The 20,045-nt window shown below is 43.3% G+C and overlaps 1 protein-coding gene across 3 annotated transcripts in view; it reads left to right on the top strand.

Annotated features, from left to right (window-relative positions):
- Positions 1-19,466, top strand: part of LOC1271163 (protein scylla) — a 183,711-nt gene extending 164,245 nt beyond the window's left edge. The window contains exons 2-5 of one of the 3 annotated variants that reach the window (XM_061660265.1): positions 4,904-4,978; positions 5,979-6,603; positions 6,729-6,839; positions 6,988-19,466. In XM_061660265.1, the coding sequence (XP_061516249.1) occupies positions 4,969-4,978; positions 5,979-6,603; positions 6,729-6,839; positions 6,988-7,072 (831 nt within the window). In that variant the 5' untranslated portion in view covers positions 4,904-4,968 and the 3' untranslated portion in view covers positions 7,073-19,466. Of the gene's footprint in view, positions 1-2,325; positions 3,419-4,038; positions 4,979-5,978; positions 6,604-6,728; positions 6,840-6,987 lie in introns of those variants that run through there. The other 2 variants (XM_061660263.1, XM_061660264.1) reach the window with 2 other exon arrangements.
- The last annotated feature ends 579 nt before the right edge of the window (positions 19,467-20,045 follow it).

Here is a 20,045-nt window from a genome sequence, read left to right as displayed (position 1 = left end):
TGAGGCCAGTGTGTTTTGGCCTGCGTTGAGTTGAGCAAAAACGTTACATTTCAATCGGTTTTACTTTCAAAGGTGAAAAGTAGTGCTTGTTACATTCCTAATTTTTGGTTGTTGCTGTGTGTGCCAACTTGTATAAGGTAAGAAGGTTCAGTTCCGCCAGAGCTCATAAAAAAATCCACAAAAAATGCAATTCTTAGCTCGAGGCTATTCTTCGCTTCTCAAAAAAAACCGAAAAGCCACAAAATCAATTTCCCATCTATTTTTCCCTTTTAACCTTCCAAAAGTCCTACCACCAAAAAAACCCTTTTCTTGTTTCTCCTTACTCCTTTTGCCTTCTTTATTGCTACTCCTTCGTTTCTGTTCTCAAAAAAAAAAAATCACTTTAACAAGCACTTGTCTTCTGTGTGTTCTTAACACGCTCCTTTCTTCACTTCAACACTTTTCCTTAGCCCTTTTTCCTTGGAAGCCTACGCTGAGAATCGTTCCCTGTAATAAATCCCTGTTCCTGTTTTTTTTAAAACACTTTTTGCCTTTGCACTTTGCAGCAGCAGCAGCGGCCAGCAGCCAGCAGCAATCGCCTCGCTTTCTTTCATCATCATCAATTGCCGCAAACGCTCAGTAGTGTAAGCCAGTGTGGCAGGGAATCTAACTTTTCTGATGCAACCAACAACCCCCTTTTCCATAAGCTCGTTTCTCTTCACTCGCAGTGAATTTTAGTGACACTATTTTTTCCCGTTGATTGAAACACTCTTAAAACACACACACCGGCTGGGGGAAATTCGGATGGTTTTTCGGGATGGAAAGAACAAAACCTAAACCACTGAATACACACACACACAGGTACACACACACACACAGAATCACACAGTCAGGGAAACCTTTTTGGCCCTTTTTTGCGTACGTTGCGCAGCGCTTCTGCTTTTGTTCACGCTTCTCGTGCTTTTGCCACAGTGGCAGCAGGCTTTTTTCGTGACAAAACTTTTTCACGCAATTCCTTAACATCCTTTTCCTCCCGAGTGGAGGAGGCTCTCCAGTGAAAAAGAGGGAAGGGGTGTGAAAAGCGTGAAAAAAAATTTTTTTGTTGGAAGAAGAACACTACCAGCTCCATAATGGAGCCAGCAGCAGTAGCCGGAGCAGAAAAAAAAGAAGAAGCAGCGAGAGTGAGAACGAGCGAGGTGAACAAAGCAGAAGCGATGGAACACGAATGAGAAGAAGATGCGGATGATGGCCATCGCGATCCCCATCGCCGCGCGCTGGGCAGCGTTCGGGTCCGGTTCGGGCCGTCCCCGGCGAACACTTCGGCCCGGCACGTACGCACGCACACTAGGGGGTTTTTTGCCTTGTTGAAAATGTAAATGGGGTTCTATGTACGTACATATGTATGTATGTATACACACCACGGAGCATATTATACATAGCCCAGGGCGAAAGGGGTTGGCGAAAGGGCGCAGCGTTAGAGTGCGAGCGAGAGGGGTTTGCCCGTCCGTCTCTCACCGTTCGCCCTCTCGTGCGGGCCGCACACCGGCCCAAAGAACGCTCGTACGCAATGGATGTTGAGTGCGTGTGCGAGCGAGAGAGGGAGAGCGAGAGCGTGCCTGCAGTTAGGAGAGCGTAAGCGAGCAAGCAAACGAACACACACACACACGCACAGAGTGCTACTGGAATTGGACGCGAGTGTGGTGATTGTGTGTGCGAGAGACCAAGGCAATTCGAGGCTTTTCGAGGGTGCTGCCTGGCGGAATATGTAAAAGCGGTTTGACGGGGGGGCTTTGTGGGGAGCCTTCTTATGTAGGGTTACTGGATTTTATGTCCCCCTTTGCCCCCTCCCAGTGTGCCCCTCTTGCTGCTTCAAAAGCAAACACACACACTCACACACCATCCCCATGGGTTTGGAGGGTTCTGTTGCGCTTCCGAACCGGCACTGTGCGTTAGTTTGCAAAAGAGTGAGCGAGAGAGAGAGAGTGAGAAAACGATAGCAAAAAAAAGGTTGTTGGAACAAACCACAGTAAGCGCGAGTGAGAGAGAGAGAGCGACCGAATCAAGGTATATACTGAAGCGGAGTGTCTAAGTGTGCGTGTGGCACTGCACACCGACCAGCAGCGCACACATAGAAAAAGAGCGTTTTTTTTGCTCTCTCTCTCTCCCTCTTCTTCTCTTCACACTGCGCTCTATATCCATCCGGCAGCAAAACCGGCAGCGTGCCGGTGTGTGCGTGCGGGCTCGCTGCTTCGTTCTTTGTTCGCCGCTTCGGGCCGGTCCGGTACACGGGCGCGCTGCGACAGTGTGCGTGCGCACCCGGGCTAGCTTATAAATAGGGGGCTCGGTTGCCGGCCGGGAATTACTTAGTTTCTTTCAATTGAACAAGCAACATCCTCTCGTTACATGAAAATCAGCAAACTCGCATCAAACGGCGAAACAACTAGAGACACAGAGAGAGAGAGAGAGAGAGATAGACAGTGTGCGAGATACAGAGAGTTTTATTAGTAAGGAAAGCGTTTAAAGCAGCACGCAAAGTAGCAAAGAGAGACGTGTTAAAATCCGATTTTTTAACAAAAGCTCAAGTGACACTGCTGAATGGGAAAAAGAAACGTAAAAAAAGTGTTTTTGTGCGACAAAGTGAGTGTCTGAAAATTCCGGCCCTGCCATAAGTCAACCTGCAGCACACACACACACACAACCCCAAGTTTGGAAAAGGAAATGAGGAAACATTGATTTTTCCCGTTTTCTTCGCATCCAATTTGCAAAGTAATAATACGGGGCTTTTGCTAGTTCAGCGGTTGACAGGTTCTCTGCTTCATGTTTGACGTTTGTCAGGTACAGGGACACAACACGGTACAGCGGCGAAAGCGCAAGCGAAGTGGGCTGGAAAAATCGTTGTGACACCCCGTTTCAACCCAACCCCGTGTGAAGGCGTAAGTGTGTATTGTGCGTGCGTGTTCGAGGCAAAAAACCGACGACGACGACGACGACACGATCGATCCAAGTGATAATCAAGTGCTGTGAAATTACAAATAATACATTTTAATCAAGGAAGAAAAGTTAAGGTCCCAGAAAGTACAAGACACACACACACACGCTGCTAACTACAAGCAGAAGAGAGCAAAAGCTGAAAAGTTCAAATAGCATTACTAAGGCGATAAAAAGGAGCAACAAAACACGATTTTCGTGTTTTTTTTGTGTGTTCGTACGCGTGTGTGTTGTTCCATTTCAACCGTGAGTTTTGTGTGTGAAACAACCGAACCCCACCCCTCCCACCCACCAGGCAAGGGTAAATCGGGGGAATTTTCGCTGTTTTTATTTATGAGTGCGAATTTGGCTGCTATCGACGAACTGGTTGAAGAGTTTCTGAAAATGGAACTCATCTCCGTGCCGCCGTATCCGGGCCAGCTGGGCTACCTCGGATCGACCAAAGTGAACGGTAAGTGTCAAAACACAGATCAAAAAAATTGGGTAAAAGGAGGGGTCTTCCAACCGGTGGGGAAATGTTATTTTTGCTCTTAAAGTTTTCTGTCTTTTTCCTTCCCAAAAATGTCAAAAGTTCCACTTTTCTTTTGACAGTTTCTCGTTTTTTTTGTCTCTTTTTTCCTCCTTTGATGGGGTATTCAATTCATCCATCCATCCAACCCCCAATCGCCCGACACGACGGACACGTGCAAAAGCGTGAATTCTTCCCTCCCCCCTCCCCCCTTTCGTGCTTGCACACGCACGAAATCGCGTGCGACATTCCCTATTCCCCCATTTCTTGCGATCAGCGAAAACGCGAGAAAAGACAGGAAAAAACGCGATTTTTAACGCGTGCGTGTATACGTGTGCTTGTGTCCGTTCGTCTCGTGCGGGCTTTGCAGCTCAGCGCTGTTGCTAAGTGCACAAAAGGTTCCTCGTTTTCGTGCCGGCCTTTGAGTACGTGAGCGAAAGAGCGAGCGCAAACGAAGGAGCGAAAGAGATGCGCACATCACAGCACCTCTTTGCTCCCCGCACGCTGGTTTTGCGCGATGGGGAGCCGGCTCAAAACCAGCTGGTTTCTCGTGAAGCTGTCAAAAGCGTGAGAGCGTGAGCGAGAGAGAGAGAGAGTGAGTGGTTCTCCCACCCACAGCTGTGTGGCCCCGAAAAGCAGGAAATGCGCACGAGCGAGCAGGAGAGCCTGTCAATCGCTCTCTCTCTCTCGTTCGTTGCGGCGCGCGGAACAGCTGATCGTCGGGAGAGCTTGTTGTTGCTCCGTTACTTTGTGCTCTTTTTGCTCTCTCTCTAGCGCAGCGCGGTGCTCGCTCGCTCGCTCGCACTCTCTCTTTCACACCCTTCTCCCCCTTTGCGCCGCGCTCGCACACTCGCTCCTCGTCGGTCGGTCCCTCTGCCAGTGGACGGCCCCGTCACTCGCTTTCGAACCGTCGGACGGGCAACACACAAACAGCAGCAGCAGCAGCAGCAGCAGCAGCCGGGCGCGCGCTCTTCTCTCTCACTCACTCATCCCACCTCCCTTTTTCGGACATTTCAGGCCCTGGCCCCTGCTGTGCGTGTGTGTGTGCTCGTGCGTGCGTGTGTTTTCGTGTGTGAATGTGGTGTGAAATGTCGACTGTGACGGTGGTGCTTGCGAGTGAAAAATAGTTTTATTTTTCGTGCTTTTATTTTCCTCCAAAAACACACACACACCCTTTGTTTTTTCACACTCACACACGGCACCGCACTAAAAGCGCCGCTGTGTATTGCTGCTTTTCGTGGTTTCTGCTGCGCTAGTGTGTGAAGAGAAGAAGAAGCTGCTGAAATGCGGCGGTGAAGCCTTGTTTTTTTCCTGCTTGTCCGACAAGCTGGTTGCGCTTTCGTTCGGTTTTGCCAGGTTGAAGAAGCGCTTAGTGAATCCATTTTGGGCTTTACAATTTGTTGTGTTTTTTCCGAGTGTGTGCAAAAGTGTGTGTGTGTGTCGTTGTTTGCGGTTCAAGCTACTACTACACGGCATCCTCTCCCGGCATACGAATGTACATCAGTAGGTATTCTTTGTACAATTACATAAAAAGAAAATGGAAAGATCGATTTTTGGTGTGTTAGTTTTGCTCGGAAGTTGTTTTTTTTTTTATAATTCCTATTTTAGTTTTTATTTTGTATCTCTCCTCTTCCGCCACATCCCATTTAAAACGATCGATTTTCTTCTCCCTGTGCATATTCAGCGCCTGCTTTGTGCGTGTGTGAGTGGAACTGCAAAAGAATGGCTCCTAAAGCCTCCCCAACTGCGAGTGTGAGAGAGAGAGCGAGATGGAAAACGCTCGAACAGCTGTTTGTGTGGCTCCACATGCACTGCTTTTCCCTTAGCACCACCACCACCAACCTGAGAACCGTTCGATCGATAGAAAATGGTTTCGTTTTCACTTTGCCCCAAAGTTCTCCAGCGCCTTCAACAGAAGAGCGTAGTGGAAAAGAGCTTTTCATGCTCTCTGTAAGCTCTCTCCTTCTCTTTCTCTCGCTCTTTCAGTGGAAGTTTTTCCTGTTTTTTTTTTGCTGCTGGAACATTTTCCTTTACCCCTTTTCTGTCTCTTCTCACACTGCCTCACACACATATATAGACGGTCGAACTGTAGGAGGGAAAAATCCCGGAACCTTCGTTCCACCTTGGGATTGGAGGCGAAAAAATCTCCAGCTGAGCGTGTTGTGTGTGTGTGTGTGTGCGTTCCTCATTTTGGGGAGCTAACATAAAAATCGATGCTTCCAAAGAGAGTGACTGCAAGAGTGAGAGAGAGAGCGAGAAAGAGCGAGAGCAAACGTTACAGGAAAAACCTCGGGAAAATCGATTCTGACGTGGCGTTCGTGGCACAAACGCGCACACATAAAAAGAGTGTGAAATAATTGTAGATAAAATGGGGTGAAAAGAGGGGTGGGTGTTGGAGGTTGGGAATTAGCTTTTTGTTTAAATGCTGCAAAACCATTTATTTGCTTTCACATCACCATTTTTCTGATGAAACCCGTTTCTTTGCTCTTCCCACTTTATCCAGATTTCCGGACACCGTTGATGCCAATCCCGGCCAACAATAGTAACAAAAATTCTAATCAAAGCCAACGCCATCAGAGCCAGCCGCAGCAGCGGGAGCAGCAGCAGCAGCAGCAGGCCGCCAGCCAGCAGCAGCAGCTACCATCCAGCCAGCCGCTGCGCAGTCACCATCACAACAACAGCAGTAGCCATCACCACCATCACCATCACCATCACCACCAGCAGCTGCTGCAGCGGGAGCGGGAGGCGAAGCAGCAGCAGCGAGAGCTGGAACAGCAGCAGCAGCAGCAACAGTTGCTGCAGCAGCAGCAGCAGCGTCAGCAGCAACTGCAGCAGCAGCAGCAGCAGCAGCAGCAGTACTACAGCGAGAACCAGTACCCGCTGGAGCCGGCGACGATAGCGCTGACCGCCTCGCCGCACGAGGATGCCCTCCAGAAGCTGACCCAGCGGCTCGAGAGCGAGCTGCGCATCGCCAAGCGGCAGCACCTGGCCTGCACCGAGGTGCTGCTGCCGGCCGACCTGCTGCCCCGGATATCGGCCGAGATGTTCGAGCAGTCGGAGAAGGAACCGTGCGGCATCCGCGGCTGCACGATCTACATCGAGTTCGAGGACGAGCCAGACAACACACGGTGAGTGTTTTTTGAGGGTGTTTTTTATCGACTCTTTCCTGAAAAGCAAAAAAATCAAAACTATTTACTAATAATATTTCTATTCTTCTCTCTTTCTCTCGCTCTCTTGTGAATCTGTATTGCAGGCGGATTGCGACGATGAAGACCGATCCGAACACCGTGTCGACGTTCGAGCTGTACCTTACGCTCAAACAGGACCGAAGGGGATGGACCTCGATTTTGCCACAATTTTTGAAGTAAGTTTTCTCCTTCGCCCCTTCATTTCTCCTTGTTTTGCGTTCGTGTTGCGTTGCGTTTGACATTGTTTCGGTGCAGCGCAGCCTCCTCCCCCTCTTACATGTTCTTACACCGTTCTTCTTCTTCTTTTTCCTCCCTTTTCTTTAGAAATTTGGCACGTGGCAGTACAATCATGATCAGCCCGGAGTTCCGGCTGACCAAGAACAAGCTCTACCATGCGTACGCCGACTAAAGGGGCCCCCGAGGGGCAAACTTATCATTGCCCCCCCCCCTCCGCCTCCCCCTCTTTTCCCCTTTACTTCTCCCACCCCACTTATTGCCTTCGAATCCCGTTTTTGTGTGTTGCAAGCGCAAATTGGGACAGGGCCAATACAACTGAACAAACCTACAACAACAATGTGTGTTTCTCATCACCACCCACCCCACCGTGTGTGTGTGTGTGTGTGCCCAACACAGCATCAACATCACACGAGCACACCCCACCCCCCGTTTGGCGGACCGGTAGGCAGTAGCAGCGGCTGACCATTTTGTATTCCAAGAGGAGGAAGTAAACTACACGATCCACCCACCGGTACCCACCCCGCACCACCACCAAGAGCGCGCGCGCGCCGCCAGCAATTATCGAAGAAGAAAAAACAAGTGAAATAATGTGCATTTGTGTGTAATGTAAATGTGTGCAAAATTGTGCAACGAAGAAGAAGCAAGCAAAGGAAAGCGGAAAAAAGCAAAGAATAAGTATGCGTAGTGCAATCTGTGATTTTTCTCTGCGCACAGCAGCATAAGCGTCGTAAGCGTGTGTGTGTGTGTGTGTTTGTGTGGAACGATTTGCTTGATTTGAAATCATCTCCTCCACCCGACAGCATCGCAAGCAGCGCGCACACACAACACCCCCCCCTTCGAACTGTGATTATGTGATTATGATATGCGCTCGAATCGAATTGTTTTGTTTGTGAATGAAGAAGAAGAAGAGGAAGAAGAAGAATACGAAGCAGAAGAAAGCCAAAATGCCATCGAACCGGAAGCTGGGGAAAGGAAGTTCTCCTGGGAGAGCGCGAAGCAACGTGTGGTGTTGCAATGTGGACTGTTTTTGGCGGGCCCATCGCGTTTGGCTCCCCGTGGTCGTGGGTGGTGGTAGTGGTGGTGGTGGTAGTGGAACGTCTGCAACGTCTTCAAATCAATTGGTGGAGAGAAGAAGAGCACGGGCAGCCGCTATCTCTCTCTCTGCATCGTTAATCATCATCGTAGTCGTCACCATCATCGCCTCCCCTCCCCACGTCGTCGCAAAAGGTCGGCGTGGGCAACCCTCGTCGGCTCGAAGGATACTCCCCCGGCAGCAGCAGCTGAGCAAAAATGGGGGAGGAGGTTGGGGGCGGTGATCTGCGTTCTTCAAATCATCCTGTGATCGTCCCTCCGTTTGTTTTCTCCGTTTGGACAAACCCCCGGCTCATTGTCGTCATACGCAGCATACGGAGCTGCGAGCAGCAGGAGCCAGGCAGGTGTGTTTGATGTGGTGGCGCGGTGGACCTCGGTGGACCCACCCTCCCAGCCAGACACCCGGACATGTGGCCCGGTGAGTGAGTGTGCGGAACTTGTTTTTTTTTTTTACAATTACAATTAGGCAGAGCAAAACAAAGCCGGTAGAGGATGCAGAGCAAATCGCAGAATCGAATTTTCAAGCGTATTTTTCTTCCTTCTAACCTGCGCTCGCCTACCTCGCGTGCCGAGTCCAATCTTTCGTACCAGAGAGATACTAGTGAGGAGGTCACGTCGTGGGAAAGAGAAAAAGCAGCGAGTAATAAGAAAAAGGGAAGAAAAACACGATTGAAAAAACAATACAAACAAATTACACTCTAGAATACGTTTATATAGGAAAGCCCCTATCTCTCAACCCTTTCCCACACACACACACGTACACACACATACGTGTGCGCGTACTACTATTGCAAGATGCAAACGATTGATATGCATCGCCGCAAACAAAAACTAAAAAACGAAACGAAAATCGATTTTCGAACGAACGCATCAACTACTTTTTAAGTATTTTATAAATATTTAAAATGAAGGCAAACCAACAACAACATCAAACGTGTGTGTGTGTGTTTGTGTGAATGTGGAAAAAGGGTGGGGAAGGGTGGAAAAGGCTCGGTTTAAAAACCAGTAATGGAAGAAAAGAGAAGAAGCAACAAAAAAACCCCCCAAGTGATGTTTAGTGTGTGTAAGAGCAAAAGCTAAGCAAAAGCATAAAAAACGTAAGCAAACGCAAGAAAAGCTGAAATGCTATAAGTATATGAACAAAGCAACGGTGTAAAGGTAAAAGGAAAAAAAGGGATTTAAGTTCAAAAACAGCAGCGCAGAGAAGAGGGGATGAAAAGAGCAAACACAGCACAGAACTCACACTCAACACGAGCAAAAACAACACCACCACAATAACAGAAACGTAAATGATTTGCAATACTAAAGCTTAATTAACATTGATAATAGTAGCAACCGGGTGAGCGAAAAACTCTAAATTCGAAGCAGGAAGAGCATTGAACACACTCGCGCGTACACAGCACTGTTGGTCCGGCACACAGCCCCACACTTTGGAAGGGAGTGGGACAAATACACCCACCACAATAATCTACCGGACGATCGACGATCGACTAGCACCGTTTGCAGGGAGGAGAAAATGGTTTGGCTTTCTGCCTTACCTTTTTCGCTGGTTTTGGTTTAAAATTTTCCCTTTTTTAACCTATGGCACGGTTTAGTTTTTTGTTGTAATTTTTTCCTTCTTTTCAATAAGATTTTTAAGCGATGTCCATTGCTTCTTCTTTGTGTGGTCACGTTTGCTGCCACTTCTTTTATTTCGTTTTTTGCTGTTTTTATCAGTAAGTTTTGCATTTGTTTTTTTTTTTATTTGTGGAATAGAAATTGCGCTTAACCATATCGAAATGATGGTTAAAATGCGTTCTTCTTTCCCGTCGTCTCTTTCTACTACTTTGTTTGCGTGTACTGTAACACAATTTGAACTGTGTTCGCCAGTTGGTTCTTTTTCCCCCGGACGAATCGTAACAATTTCGATGAAGTATTTAAGCGCAACAAGTCAAATATTAAATTGAATTACTTGTAATTCATTATCTAGTAACGTTCTCTACTTTTTAATCTATTTTTTTTTGCTGTATTTTTCGTTGTTGGTCGTGAACTCATTTGCGTTCCCTTCCAAATATTTATTTGTGTTTATGGTGGATTTTGAAACGGAGTCCAAAGGCGTGCGTGTGTGCGTGTGTATGTGTGTTTCAATGCTATTGTTTCTGGTTGGGTGCAAAAACAAACAAACAAAAAACCGCCTTCCTTTTAACTGTGCGCGAAAACCCCGCAGCTCTTCTCCGATTCTTGTGAACCGATCCGATTGTGATGATTTCCTAGTGATTTTCCAATTTTCCTCTTTACCTAGTACGTGTGTGCGTGTGTGCGCGAAAAAGCGGCTCTCCCCCGAATACACAATGTGTAGCAATAGAGGGGGTGGGGTAGCACTCCATGATTTCGCCTTTCGATTTTGCGATAGGAGAAACAGAACTGTGGTGTGGCAGGCGCCAAAAAAAAAGAACAAAAACACACACACTAGGAGTTTTAGGGCAGCGCGTGAGAGGAGAAAAGCAAGTTTGTTAATTTTTTTTTAAATATATATTGTAGGCATGTACAAAAAAAAAAAACAAAACAAAACAAAATCAAATGCATAAGTTTGTTCTTTGTTTTTGTGTCTAAATTTTTGCAACATAATTATTCTCGCCCCGTTTTTTTTTGACATTTTTCGCATTAGCGTGTGGACATTCAGTTCTCACATACAAATACAATTACACACACACACACACTCACACGAGCAACACATATGGGTAGAAAGAAGGGAGAGCAAGTGGGGAAAAAAAAGCGAGAGGAACCAGGGGTGCAGAAGTGTGTTGGGTGCATGGTTTTAGGATTTTCAAATTTTTTTACAAACACAAACAAATTAAGCGAACGAATTAATGCTCGTAAGAGCGCGGCCGGCGAGAGAGTGGAGGAGAAGCATTGATGAATTGGTGGGGAGAGAGAGAGAGAGAGGTTCGTTTATAATATGATAGCAAACTTACAGTTTTGCGTTTATCTCTTGTGATTGATGGAATACAAAAGTGGAAGGAGAGGAGAGAGGGTGGAGGATGTAAGCGGGAGAGAGAGAGGAAAAGAGAAGTGTGATTGCGCATTTTCATTCATTCATGATACAAATTAAGGAAACGCGGGGAGAACAAGAAAAGCGTAGCATTAACGTACTACTATCGAATACACAAAAATTACAAATGAAAGTGAAAATAGAAGAAGAAGGAGAGAGAGAGAGGAAGCAAAATAATCGTAGCGTAACGAGAAGGGAAGAGGAAGCACGAGAAAAGAGAACAAAAAAAGAGAGAGGAAGGCGAATACGCACGGTGGTACAACACACGTTGCGCGCGCGATACAAACTAATTTTAAGGGCCAAAATGAGATATGGAAGATTGGATGATGAGTAAGTGTGTTTGTGAAGCTCATGTTTGTTTTTTTTTTTAATCTTTTTCGACTCTTATCTGTCTTTCGAACCCCCTCCCAACACCTGCTTTGGTGTTATATCTGCTTGTTTTGGCAAAATATTATTCATATTTTAAACATCCTCAAATTTTGCACCAATTTTTAACCCCCTCCGCAGTCAGCATCTCATGCTCCATGTATTAGTATTTTGTGTTGTGTTTGTTTTGTTTTTTGAAGACAAAAAAATGCATTTTCAAGCATGAAAGTGTGTCTCTGTTGGTACAAAAAAAAAAAAACACTGTCGTTTCATCCAGGAATGAAATGCATAAAAACAAAACAAACGCAATTGCCTAGTTTTCGAACGATTCGGAATACAATTCGGACCTTGTATAGTTCCTACCTGCCTCCCCACACCACCACCACCGCCGCCGCTCCCCGAGGTTTGTTTCCCCGAGATCGAGATCGAGCAAAACGGGTGGGACAGCAGAACAAAATGGTTTTGGTGGTAAGGAAAGGAAAAACATAAACGACACAAAATCAAAACTTTCGATGAAGGAACGAAGGGGAAAAGCAAAAGAGGAAAATGAGAGAACTGCATGTTAAAAATTGGAAGTGTAAAAAAAAGGGTTGGGAAAAAGAGAAAAGCAAAGAAAAGAAAAGAAAAAAAAGCATTAAAATTAACGAAAAGCGAAGCAGAATGGAATGGAACAAAATTAATGATAAACAGATTTAAAACAAGAAAAAAAAATTAAGTGCATGGTACACAAAAACTAACATGATAAGCAACACACAAACACATACAAGCAGAGAGAGAGAGGGAGAGCGAAGGAGGAGTAGGAGATGATGGTGGAAATGCAAATAGGTGGATAAGCCAGTGGAAGTCAGGAAAAGCCGATAATAAAGCATTTGTGAGTAAAGGGATGGAAAGGAGAGCAAGCAGTGTAGGATGAAGACACAGAAACACATTACACATTACGCCCATACACACATAGTAACACAACTCAACACGAGCACACATTGAAAACAGTCAAAAACACACAAACACACACACACACACACACACACACACACACACAGACAAACTATACACGCAACGTGTACCGATTCCTTAACTGACGAGGTAGCTCTTTTCCTCCTGTTCGTTTGTTTTTGAAACAAGAAAACAAATCATTGATCTTAAGCTTAAGCATTGAAAGGAAGATATTTTTTGAAAATGTTTTTCCTTCCTTCTCTTTTGTCTAAAACAAAAGCAAAACAACACACACACTCACACAGTGGTGTTCCCGGTTTTGTCTCTTTGTATAAATTATTCGAGCGCCGTGCGTTAAATACAAAAAACAGTAAAGGAAAAAAAAACAACTAATAGCAGCGCCGCAGCAAACGAAAACAAAAGTTTATAATTTAAAGAGACAAACAAACACACAGACACACAAGCAAGTTAAGATAAGAGCGGAGATAACATGTGAATACAACACAGAGGGAAAAAGGAAAATGGAGTAAGCGCGAATAAGGAAGCGCGAGGATAATTTGTGAGCGCGCGCGCGTACCGGTGCGCACCGGGCGAGCCGAGTGGAAAAGAATTGCAGGAGAAAAAACGGGAAAACGGGACGTATTTCCCTCCCCCCCCCCCCATCTCCCAAGCACCCCGCTCACCCCATTGCAGTGTCGTGTGCGTGAAGAAAAAGGGAGCATAAAATGTGAAAAAGGAGAAAAGAAGGAAAGGATAAAAAACCGTTTCATTTGTGATATTTGAATTTACGAATTAAGGATACAAAATATCTTTCTCCTTTTTTTATTATTATTATTACCTTGTGTACTACCTACTACTACACCTAACTCTACCTTTACCGCTACTCTATTATTATTATTATAATTTGTTTTTAACTTATGTGTAGTGAAACCCCCCCTATTTTCCCGTTTTCTTCTGCAAGTTCTTTTCTGTGTTTTTTTTTATTATTTGTGATCTCACTGTCTTTTGTTTTTAAGACATCCAATTTAGTCTGTAGAAGTTGTTTTTTTGAAGAAAAAATAAAATACCACATGGAAAAAAATGTGCAAAATAACAAACATACTTTACTTTTGTTTTCTTTTTTTTCGTTTCTTTTATTATTTTTTTTGTTTATATATTTCTCTACCCTCGTCCGTGCACCGAAATATGTTTCTGTTCTGTTGTTCTTCTCCTGGTTTGTTGATTTGTTTTTCTTTTCACCTTTTGTTTTCGCTTTGCGTTCTTCGGTTTGTTGTTTCTGGGTTGTGTGTTTCTTCGGTGGTGTTTAGAAACTTGGTTGTTATTTCTTTCTTTCTTTCTGCTCTCTATTTATTCGGTTCGGTTTTCCTGCGTTTCGGGACGTTGCGTTTTCTGTTTTGCGGTTTATACAACTTCAATCATCACACTCAGCACCGAAAGAACGCAATGCAAACGAATATCAAAAACAAACTACAAAAGTAAGACAAATAAAAACGCTGTGGAAGAAGAAGAAAATATCAATTAGCCCAAAGTGCGCGTGCACCTTCTCACAAGCCTCATTTACTGTTCAGCCACACCTGCACCCGCGGATAAATAGTGAAACTGAAAAGCCAATTCCGTAAACCAAGCTCAATATTTTGCATTTTGTCCGTCGGCCCAGGCTCGGGAGCCGCAACAGCTCGCGTAAGTGTAATAAACGGCCAGTAAATGTCAGTAAATGGATGAAATTAGCAGTCGATTGTTTAATGCATTGGCAGGTCTAAAACAAATCTACACAAGCACACACAATTTACCCCAAACACGATGGAAATAAAGAGAACTACACTGAAAAGTACACACGGCAACACAACACACACACACACCATTATTCAGATTGCATTTGCTTCGGAGTCTTCTGAGGAGGCGCACCGAATGAAACCGCGAAGAGGAAAACTCACAATTGTTTGTTATTGATTGAGAATTGAGAAGATAATAAAGCAAAACAAAAAAAAACAAAACAAACAAACAAACCACAAAACCACGTGACGAATCAATCGATCGAAAATCCAACCGAAAATGGAACATTAAAGAAGAGAAAAGATAATTATCCAAAAAATAATGAAACAAAAAGAAAACTTACCAAAAAAAAAACAAACAAACAAACAAAGTATATGTATGTGTCTGTAGTAGTTATTAACAAATTAATCAATAACACAAAACAAACGAAATCGTGACAAAAAGCAAAATAAAATTATGAAACAACACAAAACCAAACAAACAAACATATTTTACAAAAGCTATAAAAAAAAAACACTTTTCCCCAATTCTAACCGTTTTGTCCACCGAATGTGGGGCCGCTCATCGATAACTCAAGATGATACGATGAGCTCTACTGGTCTACTGGACCAAAGAACCGGTAAAGAGAAGCAGACAGACGAACTGAGAGCTGTGTGTGTGAGTGTTTGAATAGGAGAAGAGCGATGGTTCGTTTTGTCGTTTTCTTCACATTGTCCGAGCCTTATTAACTGTGCGGTGTTCTATCGATGTTTGGAAGTGAAGGGTTAGACGAAAGCAAGAGGAGGGAGTGAGAGTCATGGAGAGTGAAAGCGGGTGGTAGATCATTCTCTTTCAGGCAGTGGAAAAATTGCATCCCTCCCATTTGCGGGGAGCGCTGAGCTGAAAGCGACAAAGATGGAAGATTTAAACGAAATCCCACCAAAAACCATTTAACCAAACCCTTATCCACCATACAGGCTGGTGAGGGTGAGTAGTGTCGGTGTCTGTAAATGCTGCTCTCTCTCCTCCGTCTCCCCGTTTCGCTTTTTTGTCTACTCCCCCCTGTTCACCTGGGACACTAGACAAACTGTGAACCATCTTTGCTTTCCTGGGGACCTGGCCCGGTACTTCGGTGCCTCCAGGCCAGGCGAGAGAAATTCGGTTTGTGTGCTCATACTGAAGTCTGAAACAAAAAAAAAAAGATTGAGAAGCCATTAAAAATCAACCCACAAGGCGGGCGACACGCACGGCTCTAGCACGGTGGACAGCAAAAAGAGCAGAAGGTATGAACTTGATAAAACAAGCGGTTAGAAGCGAGGAAGAGACAAAGAAAAAAAAAAGAAGAAGGGAAGCAGAAAACAAAATAAAAGTACTGTGTGTGTGTTTTTTCTATATTTATATAATATACATAAAAATATATATATATACACATATGTCGAGCGGTAAAGGAGGTATGAAATATTAATCGAGAAAACAAAACCAAAAAAAAAATACAACAAAAAAAGAAAAGCGAAACAAAAACCGTCACCAACAAAAGAAGTAAGAAGGACGAAAAAGAAAATGTGAACAAAAAAAAAACACAAACAAACAAACAAACAATACACAACAAACTAGGATTTTCAAATTTGATAAACTATTGATAATAAATGACAAACTCGACAAATTTTTACACACACACGCAGACGCAAATTAACAAAAACAAGCAAGGAAACGAAATACGAAACCCAATACACAACAGCATACACAAGGAGGATGTGTTGGTGGAAATGCATCCAACCCAACAAGGAAACCCTAAACAAAGCAAATCAGAGTACAGTCGCGCGTGTTTGCTTTCCACACCACGAACTTTATCATGCTGTTTGTATTTTTGTTTTTAACGAATGCCAATTTGTCATTTGTTTCTTGCTCGATGATGTCTATTCATTCAATGCAGTCCTTTTAGCTCTGTTCTCTCGTATGGGAAGAATATATATTTAATATCCTTTGATAATTTTTATTCGTTTTCAAATGATAAAATTTCTCTACAATTAAGTTACCTTTCATCTAAACCAGCTCTCATGCTGTTTTTTTTTTAATTATATTCCTTGTGAGTTGGTCAGAGATGTCACACTTCTCCTCATTGGAACCCACTTGTTGCTTTGAACAAATGAGCAAACTAACCACTCCTTAATTTTTTCACACAAAACACTAGTAAACACTATACTAAAAAAAGAAAACGATAATACAATCCATATCCCGAGAGTAAAACCAGCAGCAAACAAAACAAGAAACAAACAAACAAACAAACAAAAGTAGTAGAATGAATACAATTATTAACCTAAACAAAACAAAACAAAAACACTACAAAAAACACAAAACGGCTTCAGTCGGTTAACGTCGGCGTGAAGCAGAAGAGAGCAGCGAAACACAGTGCAAGTTTAATGGATATAGTAGTCGAACCTTAGGGGATAGAAAACGTGCGTTTGGACGGTTTGACAAGTGAATGTTTAGAATGCGGGCAGGCGAAGAAGGAAAGGCAGAAAGGGTGGAAAGGAATAAACAAAACAAAAACACATACATACACACGCGTGCACAAAATAATCGATATGTAATTGTAGTAGATTTTTTCTCTCCCCCCGATTTCCGCAGTAAACCCGCAAAACCGTTCAACAGCCGAAATGCAAAAGCAGCAGCAACAAACAAAACCCTAAATCAGACAGCAAACAGAACCATAGTTGTATTGGTAATAACAATAATCTTATAAAATGCAACCAAAACACATAGCAAGCAAGAAAAGATAAAAGGGATTAAGAGAGAGAGAGAGAGAGAGAAAAGAGGAAAAAACAACAGCAAAACGAAATACAAAACTCTAACCAAATCATTTAGTAGTGGGACGTATGTGTCTTTCGTACATTTTTTAAACACTAATATGTATAAAAAAAACATTTGTTGGCTCTTATCCATTAATGCTCGGACGTGTTGCTTCTTTGCAAACAATCAGATAAGCACCAGTAACAGCAGCAAATAGACATACGTACACACACACACATATTGGAATAGAGAGAAAACCCGAAAACATACTACAAGAGCATAACGGCAAAAGCTGTAAACAATAGTAAATGGTTTAAGTATGGAACAAAAAAAAAACAATACAAACAAAACGAACCAAAACAAACACAAAAACAGACACACAACAAACACAGAGAACGAACAAAACAAAAACAAAAAATCAACTTATTAACTTATATGTGTACATGTGTATAATCAGCAGCAAGGATTCAGTGGGAACATCTTGGGTCGGTTTTTTCTATTGCGTTTGCCGCATATATCTGAGAGTAGCGGACAAGAAAGACCGCCGCGTACAGGAACAACGACGTGAATGAACTGGAGTAACGCTTGTGTTTCCCATATCCAAAAAAAAAAAAAAACGAATGAAAAGGGAATAGCTAGTGAGGCGAGCCAGCATAAGTGTGTAAAAGTGTGTTTCTTAACCTGCAAACGGGAACAATAATCATTTAGTTTGGCGTTAAACGTCAAAGGCGTTTGTTTTTTACGAAAGAGAGAGAGAGAGAGCGCTTAAGCGGTTAAGGTTGAAGCGGGATGGTCGATGGAGGCGCCTGGTACTTTTTGCAAAGAAAGCGAGCGCCACAGCTTACGTTACTGTTATGACGAGTCGTACGACCGTGTGCGTGTGCGTGTGTGTGTGTTTGGTTGAGCGAGATAAAAAAGGGACTAATAGCTGAGTTGTGTTTGCTTCCAACGGGCAGGGCAACGCGGGCACGAACACTCAAACCAATCGATGTACAAACAATGTATTGATTAATCGTTTACCCTACTGTGTAATACCTACTATATAGATAGTGTTAGCGTGTAAGTATTGATTACTGTGCTGTATTAGTCGTAGTTCCACCCAGCTAACGATGAGTTTCTGCTTTTCTTGCTCCATTTTTCAGTTGTTTTTGTTTTTTTTTTTTTGCTGTTGTTTACTGCTCTTATTTACCTGTTTATGTTTTTGATTGAGTTGTTTTGTTCACATGTTTAGGTTTATGTTTCTTTTTTTTTGTATTTATTTGATATTATTTATTTCATGTTTCTTCTTTCCAATTTAAACTCTCTCTTTGCAACTTTCCTTCTTTTACTAGTTTTAATTCATCGTTAGAACATGGATGAAAACTCTTAACGTGATATTTGTGATCGTAGATCCCGATGCTCCTTACTGCGCAGAACCAACGCGCACGCACACACTCAAACACACACGCTCGAAACAAAGCAAATCAAATCAACCGAGTACTGCAAGCACTCTAGAGTCTATCCTACAAGTACAAACATAAAGCAGATAATAAGACCGTTGTAAAACACCAGGCGCTCCCATCGGCAGCGAAGGCAACCGCAAGCGGTGGAGCGGGAAAGGAGCGGTAAGGTGTGTAGTGTAGGGGGTATTTTTAATCATCAGTATTTGATAAGTTTGGTCACTTCGTTGTGATACGTTATTTGCCGTAGTTAGACGAGCCGCCCGTACTGATAATGGTTGATGATTTCTCCAAAAGGCTCTAGTATTTTTCCAATTTAACGTCCATGCTCTGTCAACCAGCAGCAGTAAAGTGGGTGGTACATCTGGAGCGGAGCAGGTTTTCCGGTATAGCGTGTGACTGTTTTTTTTCGATTTCGAACAATGTGATTTTATGTTACGGTTGTTCGCCTTTCCTCGTACGAGCATTTGGACAGCGACAGCACAAACAGATTTTTATTTTTTTTCAACACAAAACGTGAAACTACTTTAGTTGATACCGTATCAGGCAATTCGAAAGCGAAACAAGCAAGGAAAACAAAAAACAAAAGACGAATACAACAAAAAAACAACGCTGTCTGTGTAACTCTGTGTGTGTGTTTGTGTATGTGAGTCGAATAGCGATTAGAAAGGGGCGAAGAACGAAGTGAAGAAAATAAAGCGATGAACAGGCGTGGGGAAAGGTAAAACACAACAAATTATAAGTGATAGTATCTAAAAGTGATAATAAGTAAGGCACACGTGTCCGTACGAGAACAAAAAGAAAACCAAAATAAGAAAACAAAAAAACCAAGTTAAGAACAAACACAACAAACAACAAAGTGTGGGCAAAGAGTGAGTCAAAACACTGATCGCAAAGGACGGAACAAAGTAAAGAAGCACCAAATAAAACAAAACAAATAAAAAACAATGTTGGAATGAAAAGTTGCAAAATCATGTGCAAAGGTGTGGCAAACCAAAATTCCAGATCCAGTGGTAGGCGCATTTAACAAATTATTCATGATCTTATAATAACAACAAGAGCAGAAAACAAAAAAAGAACAAAATAAAAAATAACAAAACAACTCGATACTATGTGGTGGACAATTTAGCGAACAAAATAAATCTTACAATTTGAAAAAAAAACAAACAACCAAACTAGTAAAACAAGCAATCTTGGTGGTTTTGTGTGGAACAGAGGAAACAAACGGATAACATGGAAAACCCTAAACTTGGTGGCAGAAAATACGCCCCAAACAAGGTGTTGAAAAGTGGGGACAAGGAAAGAAAAGCTTTTTGCCCCTTTTGGGCCCTCTTGGGCCCTGGGTTGTGTGTCCACTCTATCCGCACGCCGTCTCTATCACTCAGCTGGCATAGAAGATCTGTGCATTTTGGGAATACCTTTTGAACAAAAAAAAAAAAAAAAACAACACCTTGGAAAAGGATATCCGAAATGCTGACCACCAGAAACCGATCCATTTCCATTGTCCCCGCGTTGTGTGTTTGACAAAGCGTAATAAAAATAAATAAAATAGAGAAGAATAAAAAAAAAACATAAACAAAACAACAACAAATTATCACTTACAAACACAAAGACACACATCACCGCACAAGACACACGCCGTCGTTGTTGTCAATTTGTTTCGTTGCTTGTTGTTGTTGTTGTCGTTTGCCTTTTATACGAGTGTGCGTGAGTGTGTCACGAATTTAATGATGCTGCTGCTG

Source organism: Anopheles gambiae, chromosome 3 (assembly GCF_943734735.2).
Source record: "Anopheles gambiae chromosome 3, idAnoGambNW_F1_1, whole genome shotgun sequence".
NCBI classification, from domain to species: Eukaryota; Metazoa; Arthropoda; class Insecta; order Diptera; family Culicidae; genus Anopheles; species Anopheles gambiae.
This window is presented reverse-complemented; position numbering and strand designations above follow the sequence as displayed.